Source organism: Eptatretus burgeri, chromosome 15 (genome assembly GCF_056783735.1).
Source record: "Eptatretus burgeri isolate ZD-2024b chromosome 15, Ebu_testis_v1, whole genome shotgun sequence".
NCBI classification, from domain to species: domain Eukaryota; kingdom Metazoa; phylum Chordata; class Myxini; order Myxiniformes; family Myxinidae; genus Eptatretus; species Eptatretus burgeri.
This window is the reverse complement of record NC_140975.1, coordinates 18607995-18623360: the sequence shown is the minus strand read 5'-3', so window position 1 is coordinate 18623360 and position 15366 is coordinate 18607995. Positions and strand designations below refer to the sequence as shown.

Here is a 15366-nt window from a genome sequence, read left to right as displayed (position 1 = left end):
CAGAATTTTTGAGATATCGTGCTATCTATCATTTTTGGCCCCATCTCTCAAAGGTGAATAATCACTTTAAAATTATGGTGTCTGGATCTTCACCAAAATCTCATCATTTTGTCCATGTCCCACCCAATCTCTCCACCAAATGTCGGAGGTAATTTGAATATGAAAGGGATTAACCTGAGAAAACCGAAACTTAAAGTTGGCGATATTATTTGAATATACAGATGGAAATCACATTTTGAAAAAGGTTGTCCAAAAGATGGACAAATGAACTTATAAAAAAAACAAAAAAAATTGTTGATATTTTTGACAGTTTCTTGGACTTATAAATTACATTATTTTAAATGGAGAAGAGATTTTCGGTTCATTTTATGCACAAGAACTCCAGAAAACAAATTTAATTTCAATCAAACAAGAAAGATAGAATCAAGAGCAAAATTAATTTTTGGTACAGTATTTTGAATTAAATTCATAAAGGCTACCGATAAAGATTTGGTTGTTTTGTGGTTTATTAAAGCATCTTCTTTTTACTGTCTTTGAACATCATCAAGAATGCTGCAAAAGGATATGTTTGGATTTGGATGTTGTTTTAAATATATTTGTTGAGCAGAGATAAAATGGTAACCGTCTCTTAATGTTCTATTTTGGGCTCCTCCTGAACCACATGATTTTAAGATTGTAGTTGATTATTTGTTCATTGATGTCTTAACATCCATCAGAGTTTTCTATCCGTTCAAGATTGCTTACCTTTCTTACATCCTTGAATGCATTATTCAAACATTTAACCGTTTACGTGTTTTATATACGTACTTTAAATTTGGTTACTTCTTCGATAAGATTTATTTGGTATTTTTCACAATCGTTAAGTTTTCGGTTTAAATACCAGAGTTGTGATTTTTCTCCATTTTTTAATAATTTGCCTTTTACTTGGTTCTACAATTATATCAGACATTTATAAAGGTTCGTATTTATTTTTCTTTTTTTGTTTTCAATTTCACTTTTCGGGGGTTTTGTACATCCTCCCCTATGATTCAATTTCTTCCATTTTCCCCACTCAGTATGATTCTGGACTGAATTTGGAATAAAGTAATATAATATATTATGTTGTTATAAATACTGAATCCTCTTGTTTCACAGGGTGATTGAAGAAGCATTGTACTCTCACCGACTGCAACATAATGGCAGGATGGTTGCAAAAAAAAGTGCGCAGGTGAGCTGGACTTGTAACAATGGCACCTTTTCACTCATTATGCCAAGTCAGACCAGAGGATGTTGTACATCGTGACTATCTCATTAATTACACTGGTCAACAATTTTTTACTTTCTGAATGTTGTCTAGATTTCTACAAGTGAATTAGGGTATTCTGGCACTGCTGAATCAGGAAATGGCATCCGTTTCTCTCCATCAGGTCAGGTTTTTGTGCTAAGTTGATTTGAAAAAATCAGATCTTGTGACAAAATCAATTACATTTTTGTGGCATTATCAGCTGATTTTTGTCAACACATATCATCCTAAACATGTTTTTAAGAAAAAAAAATGTTTTGCCAACAACATTTATTGATTACATGATAGAAACATCGATTACTGTCATCTGAATGGTGGGCATTGATAAATGTAAGTACAAGTAAATTGCATGTTGCGTCACCACTGTTCAAACTTCAGGGCTTGAACTTCCGTTTCTTCGAACTCCTGGAATGTTCAGCGGCAGGGAGGTCTCTCTTCAGATTCCAACAGTAGTCAGCCATCATGACTGCGTCCCAGCGACCCTGATACCTGGTCTCCATCTCCTTCATGTCCTGATGGAATCTCTCCCGCTGCTCGTCACTCATTGAACCCAGGTTCTCAGGAAACCGGTTCATATGTGAAAATAGGTAGTGCATCTTGATGCTCATGTTGCAGTCCAGGTTTCTGAAAGCAGTCAGCATGTTGTTGACAAGTTCTGCGTAGTTTCTGGCCTTATTGTTGCCAAGAAAGTTCTTCACTACCAAAACAAATGTCTTCCACGCTTCCAGTTCCACTTCGTTCATTGAGTTTTTGAACTCTGGATCTCTGATGAGCTGACGGATCTGAGAACCATCAAAGATGCCAGCTTTCAACTTCTCCATGGTCAATCCTGGAAAAGCCTGGCACAAGTAAGTGAAGCAGTCACCATCTTTGTCCAGAGCCTTGGTGAACTGCTTGATTAAGCCGAGCTTGATGTGCAGCGGTGGGAAGAGTATTCTGTCTCTGTCCACCAGAGGGTCGTTGATGACGTTCCTTTCTTTGCATGGCACCAATTCCTCCCGCACAGGCCAGTCCTTCTTCGTGTAATGCTGAGCACGGTCCCTACTATCCCACATGCACAGAAAACATGGGTACTTGGTGAAGCCAGACTGTTGTCCCAACAAAAAGTTCACCATCTTCAGGTCAACACAAATAAACCACTTATGCTGATCATAACCAATTTTCTCCAGCACGTACTTCACCGCTTCATACTTCTCCTTCAGTGTAGTCGAGTGAGCGATGGGTACAGGTAACTTTAGTTTTGATCCACGAACTTTATGCTTTGCCTCACCAATTTTTGGAAGATTTTGAGGTTTTATGACTTCAAACTGATCCCTTTTCGACATAATCACCCAGAACTATCGTACCTGAATACTTCTTGTCATTAAAATAATTATTTCCAATCAAAACAATTATTTGACATGACATTTTACCCCCACCAACTTCTTCTAAAATGCTCCACACATGCGTACATGTGAACAAAAATGTAAAAAACGACATGTGGCCATATCTCAAAAACTTGACCTGATTGAACAAAACTAATGTGAGTTTTGGATTCAGCGCATCAGATTCGTCCTAAATCAGCTTAAAAAAATGCAGACAACAAATTTGTTGTTGACCAGTGTTATAGTAGGACAGAATATATTGTAACAAAAATGCCTTGAGGGGTTAAGGGGGATAAATGATTCGATAGTAACTTCATAATTAATGGAAGAAGAAGTACATTAACATATATTTCATAATTAATAATGATTATGGAGGCCAGAGGACTGAAAGTGAATACAGAGCAAACTAAAGTGCTGATTAGTGGTGCGGGAGAAGGAAGTGTGGAATAAAGAGGGAGGTGGCCCTGTGCTGTCTGTAGAAAAGGTGTTTGTAGCAATTCAGTATTGTGTAAATCCTGCAACTGCTGTGTGCACAAGAGGTGCAGTGGCATCAGGGGTAGACTGCAGGTGGTACCTGACTTCAAATGTGCTGTTTGTGCAGGTAAACAAGTGACTCCAGTGTGAGCGAAAGGTTAGTTTATGAAGATGTATCTCTGGAATGTGGAGATAAATTCTGTTCCCTTGGTGATATGATTAGTGCAGGTGGTGGTGTGGAGGCAGCAGTGAATGCAAGAATTAGAAGTGGCTGGAGGAAGTTTAGAGAGTTATTACCCCTATTGACATTAAAGGGAAAACTTTTATGCAGCGTGCGTTAGAAGCGTGTTGGTGAATGGCAGCAAAACATGGGTGATCAAAAAGGAGGATGAACGGAGGTGTGAAAGAAATAAAATGACAATGGTGAGGTGGATGTGTGATGTTACAATGAAGGAAAGGAAACCATTTGTGGAATTAAGAGATAGGTTTGGTGTAGAAAGCATTAGTGAGGGTATGCGTAGGGGTAGGTTGAGTTGGTTCGGAAATGTGCTCGAGAGGATCACATGGCCGGGAGTGCAGCGTATTAGAGAGCAGCAATGACGCCAGATGCAGCAGTCATAAAATCCGCCATGTGAGCGTGCTGCTTGAGTCTGGAACTAGTCAAAGTTGGTGTCAATTCAATTGAGGAGCCATTGCGGTTTGGATCTGGAGTCAAGGCGAGAGTTGAGTGCCTGTACAAGTCAGAAGGCAAAGTGGGGGTCTGCACGCTGTATCAGTCGCATTCTGCTGGGAACCGGAGCTCAGGGACAGATGGGCTGTGTAATAAAACCCCTCCTCCATACCAGAAAGCTCACTTGGTGCTACATGAATCTGCTCACTTCAAAAGACGATGGGTGACATTCCTCGGCCTCCCCTTCTTTTGTTTTTCTTTTTTTTTTGTATACAATATCGAGGCTCGTATAAGAGCTACCACACAGAACGTATAACAAAGGGAGCAAGAGACAAGAGGGTTGGGAGAGGGACGCACAAAACGGTGAGGAACTGAGACATTAGGAGATCTATGGAAGGGAGAGGGATGGGGCGCGTGCATGGGGTAAACAAGATGGACACTACATGGACTTTCAGGAATGAAAGCAGGGAATTTGAAGGAGGTGGGTATGGGGTGGATTAACGGGGGGTAAAAAAGATTATGCTTTTGGATTGGGGAAGATAAGAGGTGGTGGTGAACAACTGTTTTGAAGACCTGGAGGGAAGAGTGGGATTGAAGAGAGTGTGGGAGTTTGTTCCAGAGGCCGGAAAAAAGAGGAATGAAAGAGTGGTGGTGAGCAGTGATTCTTGATTTTGGTAGTTTCATCGGAAGGGGGAATCTGAGTCGAGGTTTGACAGCAACCTCTCCACCTTATCAGGAGAAAAGAACACATAGTCCAGGAACAGCTGGGTGTGACTGGGTAAGGTGGGTACATAAAGCGATGGGTCTGGGACACAAAATTTAGGAGCAAACACTGAGTTTAGGCATTCAGCCTTTTCACATGCAGTGCCAGCTGTGCAGCCACTTGAGATAAGGGTAGGGATGGAGGAGGAACATACACCAGAAACACCACCAGGATTTGGAGGAGGGAGACAGGTTTGAGAGTTCAGACTTTATATTGGAAAGATGTTGTTTTCTGAATCTCCTGAGGGTAGACACGCACATGTTCTGAGCTTTGTGGAAGGAAATGAGATTGCCTTCAGTGGGATTTGCCTTCCATGAGGCAAAGGCAAGTTGTTTTAAGACAACTGCCTCACCACTCTAAAGCTGCACCTTAAATCCTGGAGAATGATACCATCCCAGCCTAGGCTGGATGTTGCCAAGCTCAGGGATGAGAGAGTAGCTGAGGAGTTTGTGAACAGGCTGAGTGGACACTTGGGGGGTCTGGGTGCTTTGGGGGGTCCTGAAGAGTTGTGGAGCGCCTTCAAGACCACCGTCCTTGATGTTGCCGGTGGATGCCTTGGAGCTCACCGCAGGGCAAAGAAGAATTTTGTCTCTCAAGGGACACTGGATACCATTGACCAGAGTCGCAGGGCCAGGCTGAATGGCAGAGCTGAGCTGTTCAGGGAGTTGAGGCGTAAAACTGTACGTGCACTGAGGGTGGACAAGGAGGCCTATGTGCGAGGAATCTGTGAGGGAGTAGAGCATCACCTGTGGACAGGTGATTCTCGTCCCGCTTACAGGGGAATTCGCGCATTACGTTCATCCAAGCCCATCCCTCGGAGCACTGCAGTTCGAGCAGAGAGTGGTAGGCTCTTGACAGAGGAGTCTGAAGTGAAGGCCCGCTGGGCCGGTTACTTTGAGCGGTTGTACCAGGCTGATCCCCCAGCTGTCGAGTTGGACGTCAAGGGTGTTACAATCCCTGTTGCTGACCCTCAAATCAACTGTGATCCACCTTCGCTTGTGGAAACACGGGCTGCGGTGAACCAGTTGAAACGGGGCAAAGCTCCAGGGATCTGTGGCATCCATGATGAACTTCTCAAGGCTGGTGGAAATGCTGCACTCGTGTCGTTGCATGCAGTTTTGTGCTCTGCCTGGAACACAGGCATCATCCCAACTGACTGGAAGAGGGGCCTTGTTGTCCCTCTCTGGAAAGGGAAGGGTGATCGCCAAGACTGCAACAACTACCGAGGGGTGACGCTGCTCTCAGTGCCGGGCAAGGTCTTTGCTCGGATAATTCTTGATAGGGTTCGCCATCATCTGCTTGAGCACCAGCGTCCAGAGCAGTCAGGCTTTACACCAAAGAGGTCAACGATTGACCGTATCCTTGCACTTCGTGTCCTCACCGAACGCAGATGAGAGCTTCGGCAGGGGCTGCTTGCAGCCTATGTTGATCTCTGTAAAGCGTTCGATTCAGTGAATCGGGATGTCCTCTGGAGGATTCTTGGTCTTCGTGGGGTGCCACCAAAACTGATCGATCTGATGTCTGAACTCTACTCTGGTACTGAGTGCTGTGAAGTGTGGTGGTACCATCTCTGACTTATTTCCAGTTGTTACTGGAGTTCATCAGGGATGTGTACTTGCCCCCACACTTTTCAGCACTTGTATGGACTGGATTTTAGGGAGGATGTCAAGTTGCGTCAACTTGATGAGGATGTCAACAGATCAAGTTGCGGTGCATCGTTTGGGAATGTCAAGATCTCGGACCTTGATTTTGCAGATGATGCAGTCATCTTTGCGGAGACTTTAGACATCCTCTTGGGGGCCCTCCAGGTGCTGAATGAGGAGTCGGAGCCACTGGGATTACGGGTTTCTTGGGTCAAAACTAAGATCCAGGCTTTCGGTGACATCTTGGATGCTGCTGTCCTGTCTGTGTCTGTTTGTGGTGAGGATGTTGATGTCGTGGAGAGTTTCACTTACCTTGGCAGTGATATTCATGTCTCTGCTGGCTGCGAGTCAGAGGTCAATAGACGTCTGGGTCGGGCCCAGGGAGTCATGGATTCACTGGATCATGGGGTGTGGCGCTGCCGGTACCTGTGCGGGAGGACGAAAGTCCGAGTCTTCAGGTCCTTGGTACTTCCAGTCTTGCTCTATGGGTGCGAGACTTGGACTCTGACCAAGGATCTGAGACGGAGACTTAATTCCTTTGGTACCAGGTGTCTTCGGAGAATCCTTGGCTATGGCTGGTCAGATTTTGTGTCCAACGAGCGGTTGCTGAGAGACTCGGATGAGATTTGTTACCTGCATAGTCCGTGAGCGTCAGTTGCGGCTGTATGGACATGTGGCTCATTTTCCTGACGCTGATCCTGCTCACCAGATTCTCTCAGCGAGGGAGTCTCACGAGTGGAGGAGGCCAGTGGGCCGACCACGTGCCTCATGGTTGCAGCAGGTTGACCATCATCTCAAGGAGATGGGGATGGGCCTGGCATCTGCCTGGGGGATGGCCAGACGGAGGCCCCTGGAGTACCGGCGGAAAGTGGACGCAGCGACGCGCTGTTCTGGCACATGCTCCCATACCTGACCTGACCTGCCTCACCACAAGCTTCGGTGTACCATGGGTGGGAGGAAGGGTCGGACAACTGAAGCTGAGATGGGATAAATCTGTGCATGAGGGAGAGCAAGTTTCTTTGAAAGAATTTCCAACATGAGTTGATGTCAGAGAGAATAGAAATGGAAGACTTGTCTTGAAGTTGAAGGCTGCTTGAAGTCCCTGCCAGTCAGCCTGAATGAAATGCCAGACTCGTCGGCGCTGAGGTGGTTCTATAATAACGGCCAGAGAGATGACCACTTTAAGGTTGACGATGTCATTGGCTGTGGAAAAGTTGATGTCACAGGCCATGGAGTGGTTGATGATGTCACCAGCCATGGAGAGTTTGACAATATCTCAGGACATGGAGAGGTTGATGATGTCACTGGCCGTGGAGAGGTTGACGATGCCACAGGCCGTGGAGAGGTTTATGATGTCTCCGGCCGTGGAGAGGTTTATGATGTCTCCGGCCGTGGAGAGGTTTATGATGTCTCCGGCCGTGGAGAGGTTGATGATGTCACCGGCCATGGAGAGTTTGACGATGTCACAGGTCGTGGAGAGGTTGATGATGTCACTGGCCGTGGAGAGGTTGATGATGTCTCCGGCCGTGGAGAGGTTGATGATGTCACCAGCCATAGAGAGTTTGACAATGTCACAGGTCATTGAGAGGTTGATGATGTCACTGGCCGTGGAGAGGTTGACTATGTCGCAGGCCGTCGAGAGGTTGATGATGTCACTGGCCATGGAGAGTTTGACAATGTCACAGGTCATGAAGAGGTTGATGATGTCACCAGCCATGGAGAGTTTGACAATGTCACAGGCCATGGAGCGGTTGATGATGTCACTGGCCGTGGAGAGTTTGACAATGTCACAGGCCATGGAGAGGTTGATGATGTCACAGGCCATCGAGAGGTTGATGATGTCACTGGCCGTGGAGAGTTTGACAATGTCACAGGTCATGAAGAGGTTGATGTCACCAGCCACGGAGAGTTTGACAATGTCACAGGTCATGGAGAGGTTGATGATGTCACTGGCCGTGGAGAGTTTGACAATGTCACAGGTCATGGAGAGGTTGATGATGTCACTGGCCGTGGAGAGTTTGACAATGTCACAGGTCATGGAGAGGTTGATGATGTCACTGGCCGTGGAGAGGTTGACTGTCACAGGCCGTCGAGAGGTTGATGATGTCACTGGCCATGGAGAGTTTGACAATGTCACAGGTCATGAAGAGGTTGATGATGTCACCAGCCATGTAAAGTTTGACGATGTCACAGGTCATGGAGAGGTTGATGATGTCACCGGTCATGGAGAGGTTGATGATGTCACAGGTCATGGAGAGGTTGATGATGTCACAGGTCATGGAGAGGTTGATGATGTCACAGGCCTCTTTCCTACTTTCGTGTCCTGTATCTTTCGGTGTGAGTCTGTGTTTAAGAATTAATGATAAGATGGATGTTGAGTGCCCATCACGTTGTTCCCATCAGTCCGTGTTTGCCTAGTTCAGCGATACCCTCGGGTTCATCGTCATTTTCCATTCACTCACTCTACTTGCTTTATCCCCATCAGGTTGGTTACTAAAAGCCATTGTTTTATCTTTAGCCGCCATGGTTTTTGGAATGTGATGACACCTCCAGCATTATAAATGATATGTTGCCCACAATAGGAAGTTCAATACCATGGGCTCCAACTTACAAATCTTTTTCCACTTCAATGGCCTTGCATGCACACCCTCCCACCATCCATCCAGCCCTTCCTCCCTTGCACCTGTCCCACCACCTTACCTTAACTCCTCTCCTCCTTTTTTCCTTTCACCTAGCTCTCAACCATCTACTTCCTTTCCTCACACATTCCTTTCTTTATTGAACATCCTTTACCCACCCAAAGCCCTGCCCTCCCATGTTATGCCATTCCTCATCACCTCTTTCTGCTGTAACCGCTCCTCTATCTCATCCACCTCAACTGTGACCTCCCATTTTCGACTTGCATTCTTTCCCATCAGATCACATGACTATTACACCATCATGAACTCCAGCACCCCCACCACCTTATATTCCTCTATCATCGCTGTTAACGGAAACCAAAGTTTTTCACCTTGACCATAAAAAGCAACGTTTATTAAGCACCGTGGCACTCACAACCAATTTCTCACAAACCCACTCACCAATGCCTTAATTCTCTCGACATTCCCTATCGCAATGTCCCAATTCATCAATGGCCATGATATTCGTGCCATAAACCCAAAGTTTAATCACCATATATTCAACTTGCTTGGCGTGCCATACCCATAAATCCTCCTCAAACCTTGTACAAGCCTCTCCGTTACTTCCTCCACCCTTCCCACATTATTCTTCCCAATCTCTTCATGGAAGCCTCCACCAATGGTGGTACCACCTCCCTTCCCAACCGAAACCTGTGTACACGATCCACCACCCCCTTGTCGCACCAAAACACTCCTTGACTTCCTCGCCTTGAATGTCATCATTACTCACCACATCAACCTTTTCGACCACTCCATCACCTTATCTGCTGCATCAGTAGAATGTTAAAGAACTGCCAGGTCATCCATGAATGCAAACATTGCTGACATGCTCTGACCAGAGGCCAGCTCCACCTCTGTGCCATATCCACTCACAGCACGTATCTTCAACTCTGTAATTAAAACAAATGAGATGGGATTAATGGCAAACCCCATCAGAATCCCCACCAACCTCTGCCAGTCTGTTGTATCGGACGGACTGTGTCACAAACTGCATCAAAAAACCTTCACAAAATCCCTGAATCTTCCTGGCACCGAAAATAATTCAATGGCACATCCGATCGGGGTTGCCTGCATCCCTTGTTTGTCCATCCCTGTTTACTTTCTCCCTCCGCCCTGCCGTTGGTGTTTCCCATTTCTCCTGCTGTTCCCTTTGTTGTGTTGTGTCCTGATTTGTTCTGTCATAGCTCTTCCACAAGCCAAGAGCAAGTATAATAAAAAAAATAAAAAATGGGGATGCGGTACTGACCCATACACATTCTCCAAACTCAGCCTTCCCACCAAAATATCCTTCCTTTGCCTCTTCACCTCCAGCAATATTTGACAACTCATTGCTGAGTGCTCAATACATCCTGGTGAACTCTTGCCTTCTGAACAGAACCATCAATCATCTGGACTATTCTCTTGAATGAAGAATAAAAGCCAAGCAGCAAAGATCCCCCATCAAGATGCATGTCCAGCAATGCTATTGGGCTGAACTGCCCAATCGTTGCAGCCTCCTTCTCTTTCAGAATATATCCTCTTTCCTCCCTACTCCATTGACGGAGCACCAATCCTTGCGCCCACACCACCTTCAACACCCTCCACAAACACCGCCCGATGCCTCCACAGCTCCAGAACACATGCAGACTTGGAGATGATGATGGAAACCCAGGCAAAATTAACATTCCTTTCCTGTAGTAATTCTCTGTGGACTACTGTCGTATATGAGAGTACAACTCTTATATACTACAGTTCTAACTACAGCATTTTTTCCTGAGAACAGTGGAACGACGAGGCATAAAGTTGACGGAGCACCAATCCTTTGCGTCCACACCACCTACAACACCCTCCATAAACACCTCCATAAACACGTGAAACAATCACGTCTTATTTGTAATCATTAAATTCTCCATACCGCGGTCACGTGTTGATATAGTGCACTGTGATTGGTTATCATCCTAGCATTCAAAGTACCGCACCCGCAGAAGTACTATAAAAGTATAGGCGGTGATATAATTGTCATGTGGAGAATACTTTGGTTCTTGGGGAGGAAATATCACACGGCGAGCGCAAGAAATCAAAGTCTTAACTCGTGATAGGTAATCCATGAGGCAGATCGCGGCCCGACTTCATGGTTCAGCAAGAGCTGTATCCAAGTCTCTGTGGAGGATTTGTGAAACTGGTATTGTTGATAATAATTAAAGTGGTCACGGAACAAACCCCTCCAACCCTCCAAAAGTGATGTTAACTAGCTCGGTGTACGTTCTTTATGTGAGAGACAACGATCCAGTCGAAATCTTCCGAATGACAAATCCGTAATCGTGGGGTTTTTTTAAATGTTTCTTCAAGAACAGGAAGACACTCAAGTAAGGTGGTCTCGCTGAATGTGTAGCTGCCTAGAAACATTTGCTGAGTCGAGATAACAAAACAAAAAGGCTGAAATGGACGGTGGAATTGAAACAGTAGAATGACCAAACTTGGAAGAATGTGCACTTTATAGATGAGGTCAAATTTTAACTGTTTGGCAATAATCAATGGCAGTTTGTTTGAAGGTGGACTGGGGAACGGTATAACTACAGGCAGTGTATAACAACTACAGTGAAGCATGGAGGTGGATCGATACTAGTGTTGGCTTCGTCGCGGTCAAGGGTGTCAGACATTTATATAAAATTGAAGACATTACTGTTGCTTTTGTACATTTGCTTAGTTTGGATAGGTTTGAGGTAATTTATTACATTTTATGATGAACGACGAAGCTCCTGAACTGTGTGAGTGCCCTCTTGAAGGACGAAGCTCCTGGGTTCTGATTTTTTTTTTTTCAGGTGACACCTGGTGACGTTCTCGAGTTGTTGGATGAAGGAGGGAACCACGTGGTCAGTCGGGTGTTGCTGAACTCTGTGGATGAAAAGAAAACAAGCTCGGGTGCTTTTCGTGTTTCTTTACGACGATGGAAACGAATTCGACAACACGAACATGAATGAAGGAAAGGTTCGACCTTTAGTAGCTCCTATATTGCACATCTTTGGAGCTGGCCTCCATTGTGGTCAGCAACCGCTGCAGTTACGGTGATCGGGTGGTTGCCATCTACATGACAGTTTATTGCTTTTTCTTACTGGGGTGGTCTCCCTTTGTAAGTTAGCATTGTGACAGATCACAATACTGTCAACAATCTTCATGCGAAGAATGCTTGGAAAAGGTGAAACATTTGGGAATGGACGTGACAGGAAACGCTGACGTTAGAGTCATGTATTACAGGATGAGCACAGAGATCATTAGCTCACGTCCTGGAGTTTAGTCTGGTGAGCTTATGCGATTGAGCAGTGTCTAGGTAAGCGAGTGAATCAGTACGTAAACACTTCAGTCTTTATTACTTGAACCAAACACACAATTTTGATGAAACGTGGCCACAAGCTGCATATCTGAAGATGCATTGAACTCATTTAAAAATCTGTGCTCATTAAGGGTGTCTACAAGGGGGATTGGGGGTGGTGGGGGAGGGTTGACCTCCCCAAATAGGTATTTGCTCTCTTCTCTGAAACCACACACACAATTTCGATGAAACTTTACCACAACCTTCATCACCCGTGATGTACCAAAGTTTGTTCATGGCATTAACAAAAAAAAAAATCAGTGTCTGGGGAGGGGGGGGGGGTTGAGTGACTGTTGCTCCTGATCCAGGTGAGCTTCAGGACGTGTGGTCCTATTTTCATCTCATGACGTCAGATACATGGACAACGATCAAAATAGAACCTAAAGTAATGCTGATGAGTATAAATTACACACCTGTGATGAAATGCTCAGAGTAGACTGTGGAGTGTTAAGTATTTAGTCATGGGGCTTGGCCCTATTCTTGTTTTTCAGATCTCTTGGCATTTTGTCACAACTCCATGTTTTTTTTTTATCCTTACAGATGATGAATTACCACTGGAATAGCGAGAAATAACCTTTTCATCCTCCGTTCATCTCACCTATTGTGACATCCATTCACCAAAAAGTGCGAGGCATAATTTTGGGGCTAAAAGGTTCGCTTTCCTTTCAGCAATGGACTCACCGAGGCATCAGCCTTATATCCTTTGTGTTTAATAAACAAGGTGGCGGTGCCCTCGGGATTGTTGTATCTGTGATCTGATGGGAGCGCCATGTATTAATAACATCCACACATTATTGTCCACAAGATGAATTACTGCCCTTCTTGCATTCATCCGAAAATGACCAATTTTTGATGACTTGGGCAGTAATGAAATGTTCAATGAAATGTTCAAAGAAAAAATTATTTCCTTTGTCCTAAACTCGTTACAGCAAGTGAAATTGAGGAATTTCACCTTGTGTTTCATTATAATCGCCACATTATTATATGCATTACCTGCTCCCATTTCCCGGTAAGCTTCGATTAGAGCTACCTGCATTTGATGCGGTCTCGGTGGATTTTTATTATTGTTATTATTATTTTTTTTTATTTACATCCCCAAACCTCCCATACACCCATCCTCCGTCCTCCAGCTGTGGAAACGTTTCTGCAATGTGGAGTCCAACAAACTCTGAAAAGCACTGGCCGGTCAAATGTGCATGGTGTATCAAACTGGCACTCGCGCATGCACGTGTTAAACAGCACGGCTTCTGCAAACTTCATGTTTTGTTTTCAAATCAATGCACATCTGCATGGCAGTTTTCCACCACTGGAAGTCAGGACAATGATGGGTCTTCTTTAGTTGGCTCCTCGAGGTCGATTCTCTTCATGGTAACTGCACCGTACCCTCCATCGGTTTTGTGTTCCTTCGCATGGAATTTTCTCCACCATTTGTTGTTTGTTGCTGCTGCAAAAAATTCCCTTCAATATCCTTTACTTCATCTCTAATGCAAAGGGGTCACCAGGAATTGAAGTCACAACAGGAGCCAGACAGGGATGCATGCTGTTTCCATGACCGTTTGTTACTTGCTTTGGAATGGGTGTTAAGGACGACAGAGCGTTTCAGATATGGAATGGACTTGGCTCAATGCGACCATCTGGAGGAGCTCAGCTTTGCGGATGACATGTGTTTGCGATTGGACACCAAGTAAAATATGCAAGAAAAAGTAAATTGGCTCCAGGGGTATGCCATGCAAGTAGGACTGAAAATCAACACCGACAAAGCAGAGAGCATGAGACGACATGATTCAGTAACAATACTGTCATGTGCAATGACTTGGCCATATGAGATGTCAAAAAGTTGATGTATTGAGGGTCTACGGTCACACTGTAACAGGGGTTGGGACTCGGATGTTCTCCAAAGAACAGATAATTAAGTAAGAGTAGTATTTAAGAGAATGAGAGAAATCTGGAAGAAAAAACAACACAAGAACATAGTTTAAGTTTTTATGACACCAATGTAAAATCAGTTCTTTAATTGGCCTGTGAAGCATGGGAAATCACCACCAAAGTCTTGCACAGCAACTATAATCCTATATATATATATATATATATATATATATATATATATATATATATATATATATATATATATATATATATATATATATATATATGTCACAAAAAGATTTTGTGAATCTTCAGGCCAGACAGATTCAGCAAAGAGGTTGGAGGTAGAAAGGACTGGAAAGAAAAATATATTGGAAGAATTTAAAATGAGGACGTGGAGATGGATTGGGCGTACGTGCTGCATATGGAAAACAACATCACAAAAGGAATGATGCACTGGAAACTTGAATGTCGAAGGAAGGTTGGGAGACCTACTGAGACCTGGTGGCATATGGTGGAAAAGGAGCCGAGAGACCTATAAACCACCTAGCCTGCAATCAGTCGGTGAAAGTGGTGTGAGTTTTTCAAGAGGCTCAAAATGCCATCAGGCACGACAGGATCATAAGCAAGCAATCCTTCACTTCTGTTTGAGGGTTGTGGAGGTGTCAATGAGAATGGTGGAAAACACATTACATCGAAGGCTGTATATAAGATCATTATATTTACAGGGTGCATCTGTGTCAGAAAGATTAGCCAACGTTCCAAAGGTGGGAGGATGAGTTCAAAATAGTTGGGTGAAGACACAAGCAACACAATGGAGCCACGTTGTTTGCATCAAGTGGATGAAGCATGATTGCTTGAAGAAGCTCCATTTCGGGTCTTGACGTGGTGTTTCAAGTCCAAAACAAACAGCTTTGAAATTCATTTTGTTCAAACACAGACTAAGAACTAGAGGGGGAGCACTCGGGAGAGTGCAAAACCTCCACCGCCAATACTGCTGGGTCACTCAAGTGATCCTTATATCTTATTCATTAAATATGATGTCAACAGTGCTGACAGTTATAGTTCTTTTCTCCATTTTTTTTTGGGGGGGGGGGGTTGGAAATCACTTAAAACATGTAAAAATGCAAAAAAAAAAATTATTCGAAATTTTGTTGAAAAAAAAGTTGCAAAAATTTTTTTTTCTCTAACAATTTTTTTTGGGGGGGGGTTGGAAATCACTTAAAACATGTAAAAATGCAAAAAAAAAATTTTCTCAATTTTTTGGGGGGGTTGGA

General features: G+C 44.3%; 1 protein-coding gene across 2 annotated transcripts in view; it reads left to right on the top strand.

The window, feature by feature from the left end:
* Positions 1 to 15141, top strand: part of MTRES1 (mitochondrial transcription rescue factor 1) — a 42876-nt gene extending 27735 nt beyond the window's left edge. For both annotated transcript variants that reach the window (XM_085858479.1, XM_085858480.1), the window contains exons 4-6: positions 1135 to 1207; positions 11676 to 11841; positions 12764 to 15141. In XM_085858479.1, the coding sequence (XP_085714605.1) occupies positions 1135 to 1207; positions 11676 to 11834 (232 nt within the window). In that variant the 3' untranslated portion in view covers positions 11835 to 11841; positions 12764 to 15141. The remainder of the gene's footprint in view (positions 1 to 1134; positions 1208 to 11675; positions 11842 to 12763) is intronic.
* Positions 15142 to 15366: the final 225 nt, after the last annotated feature.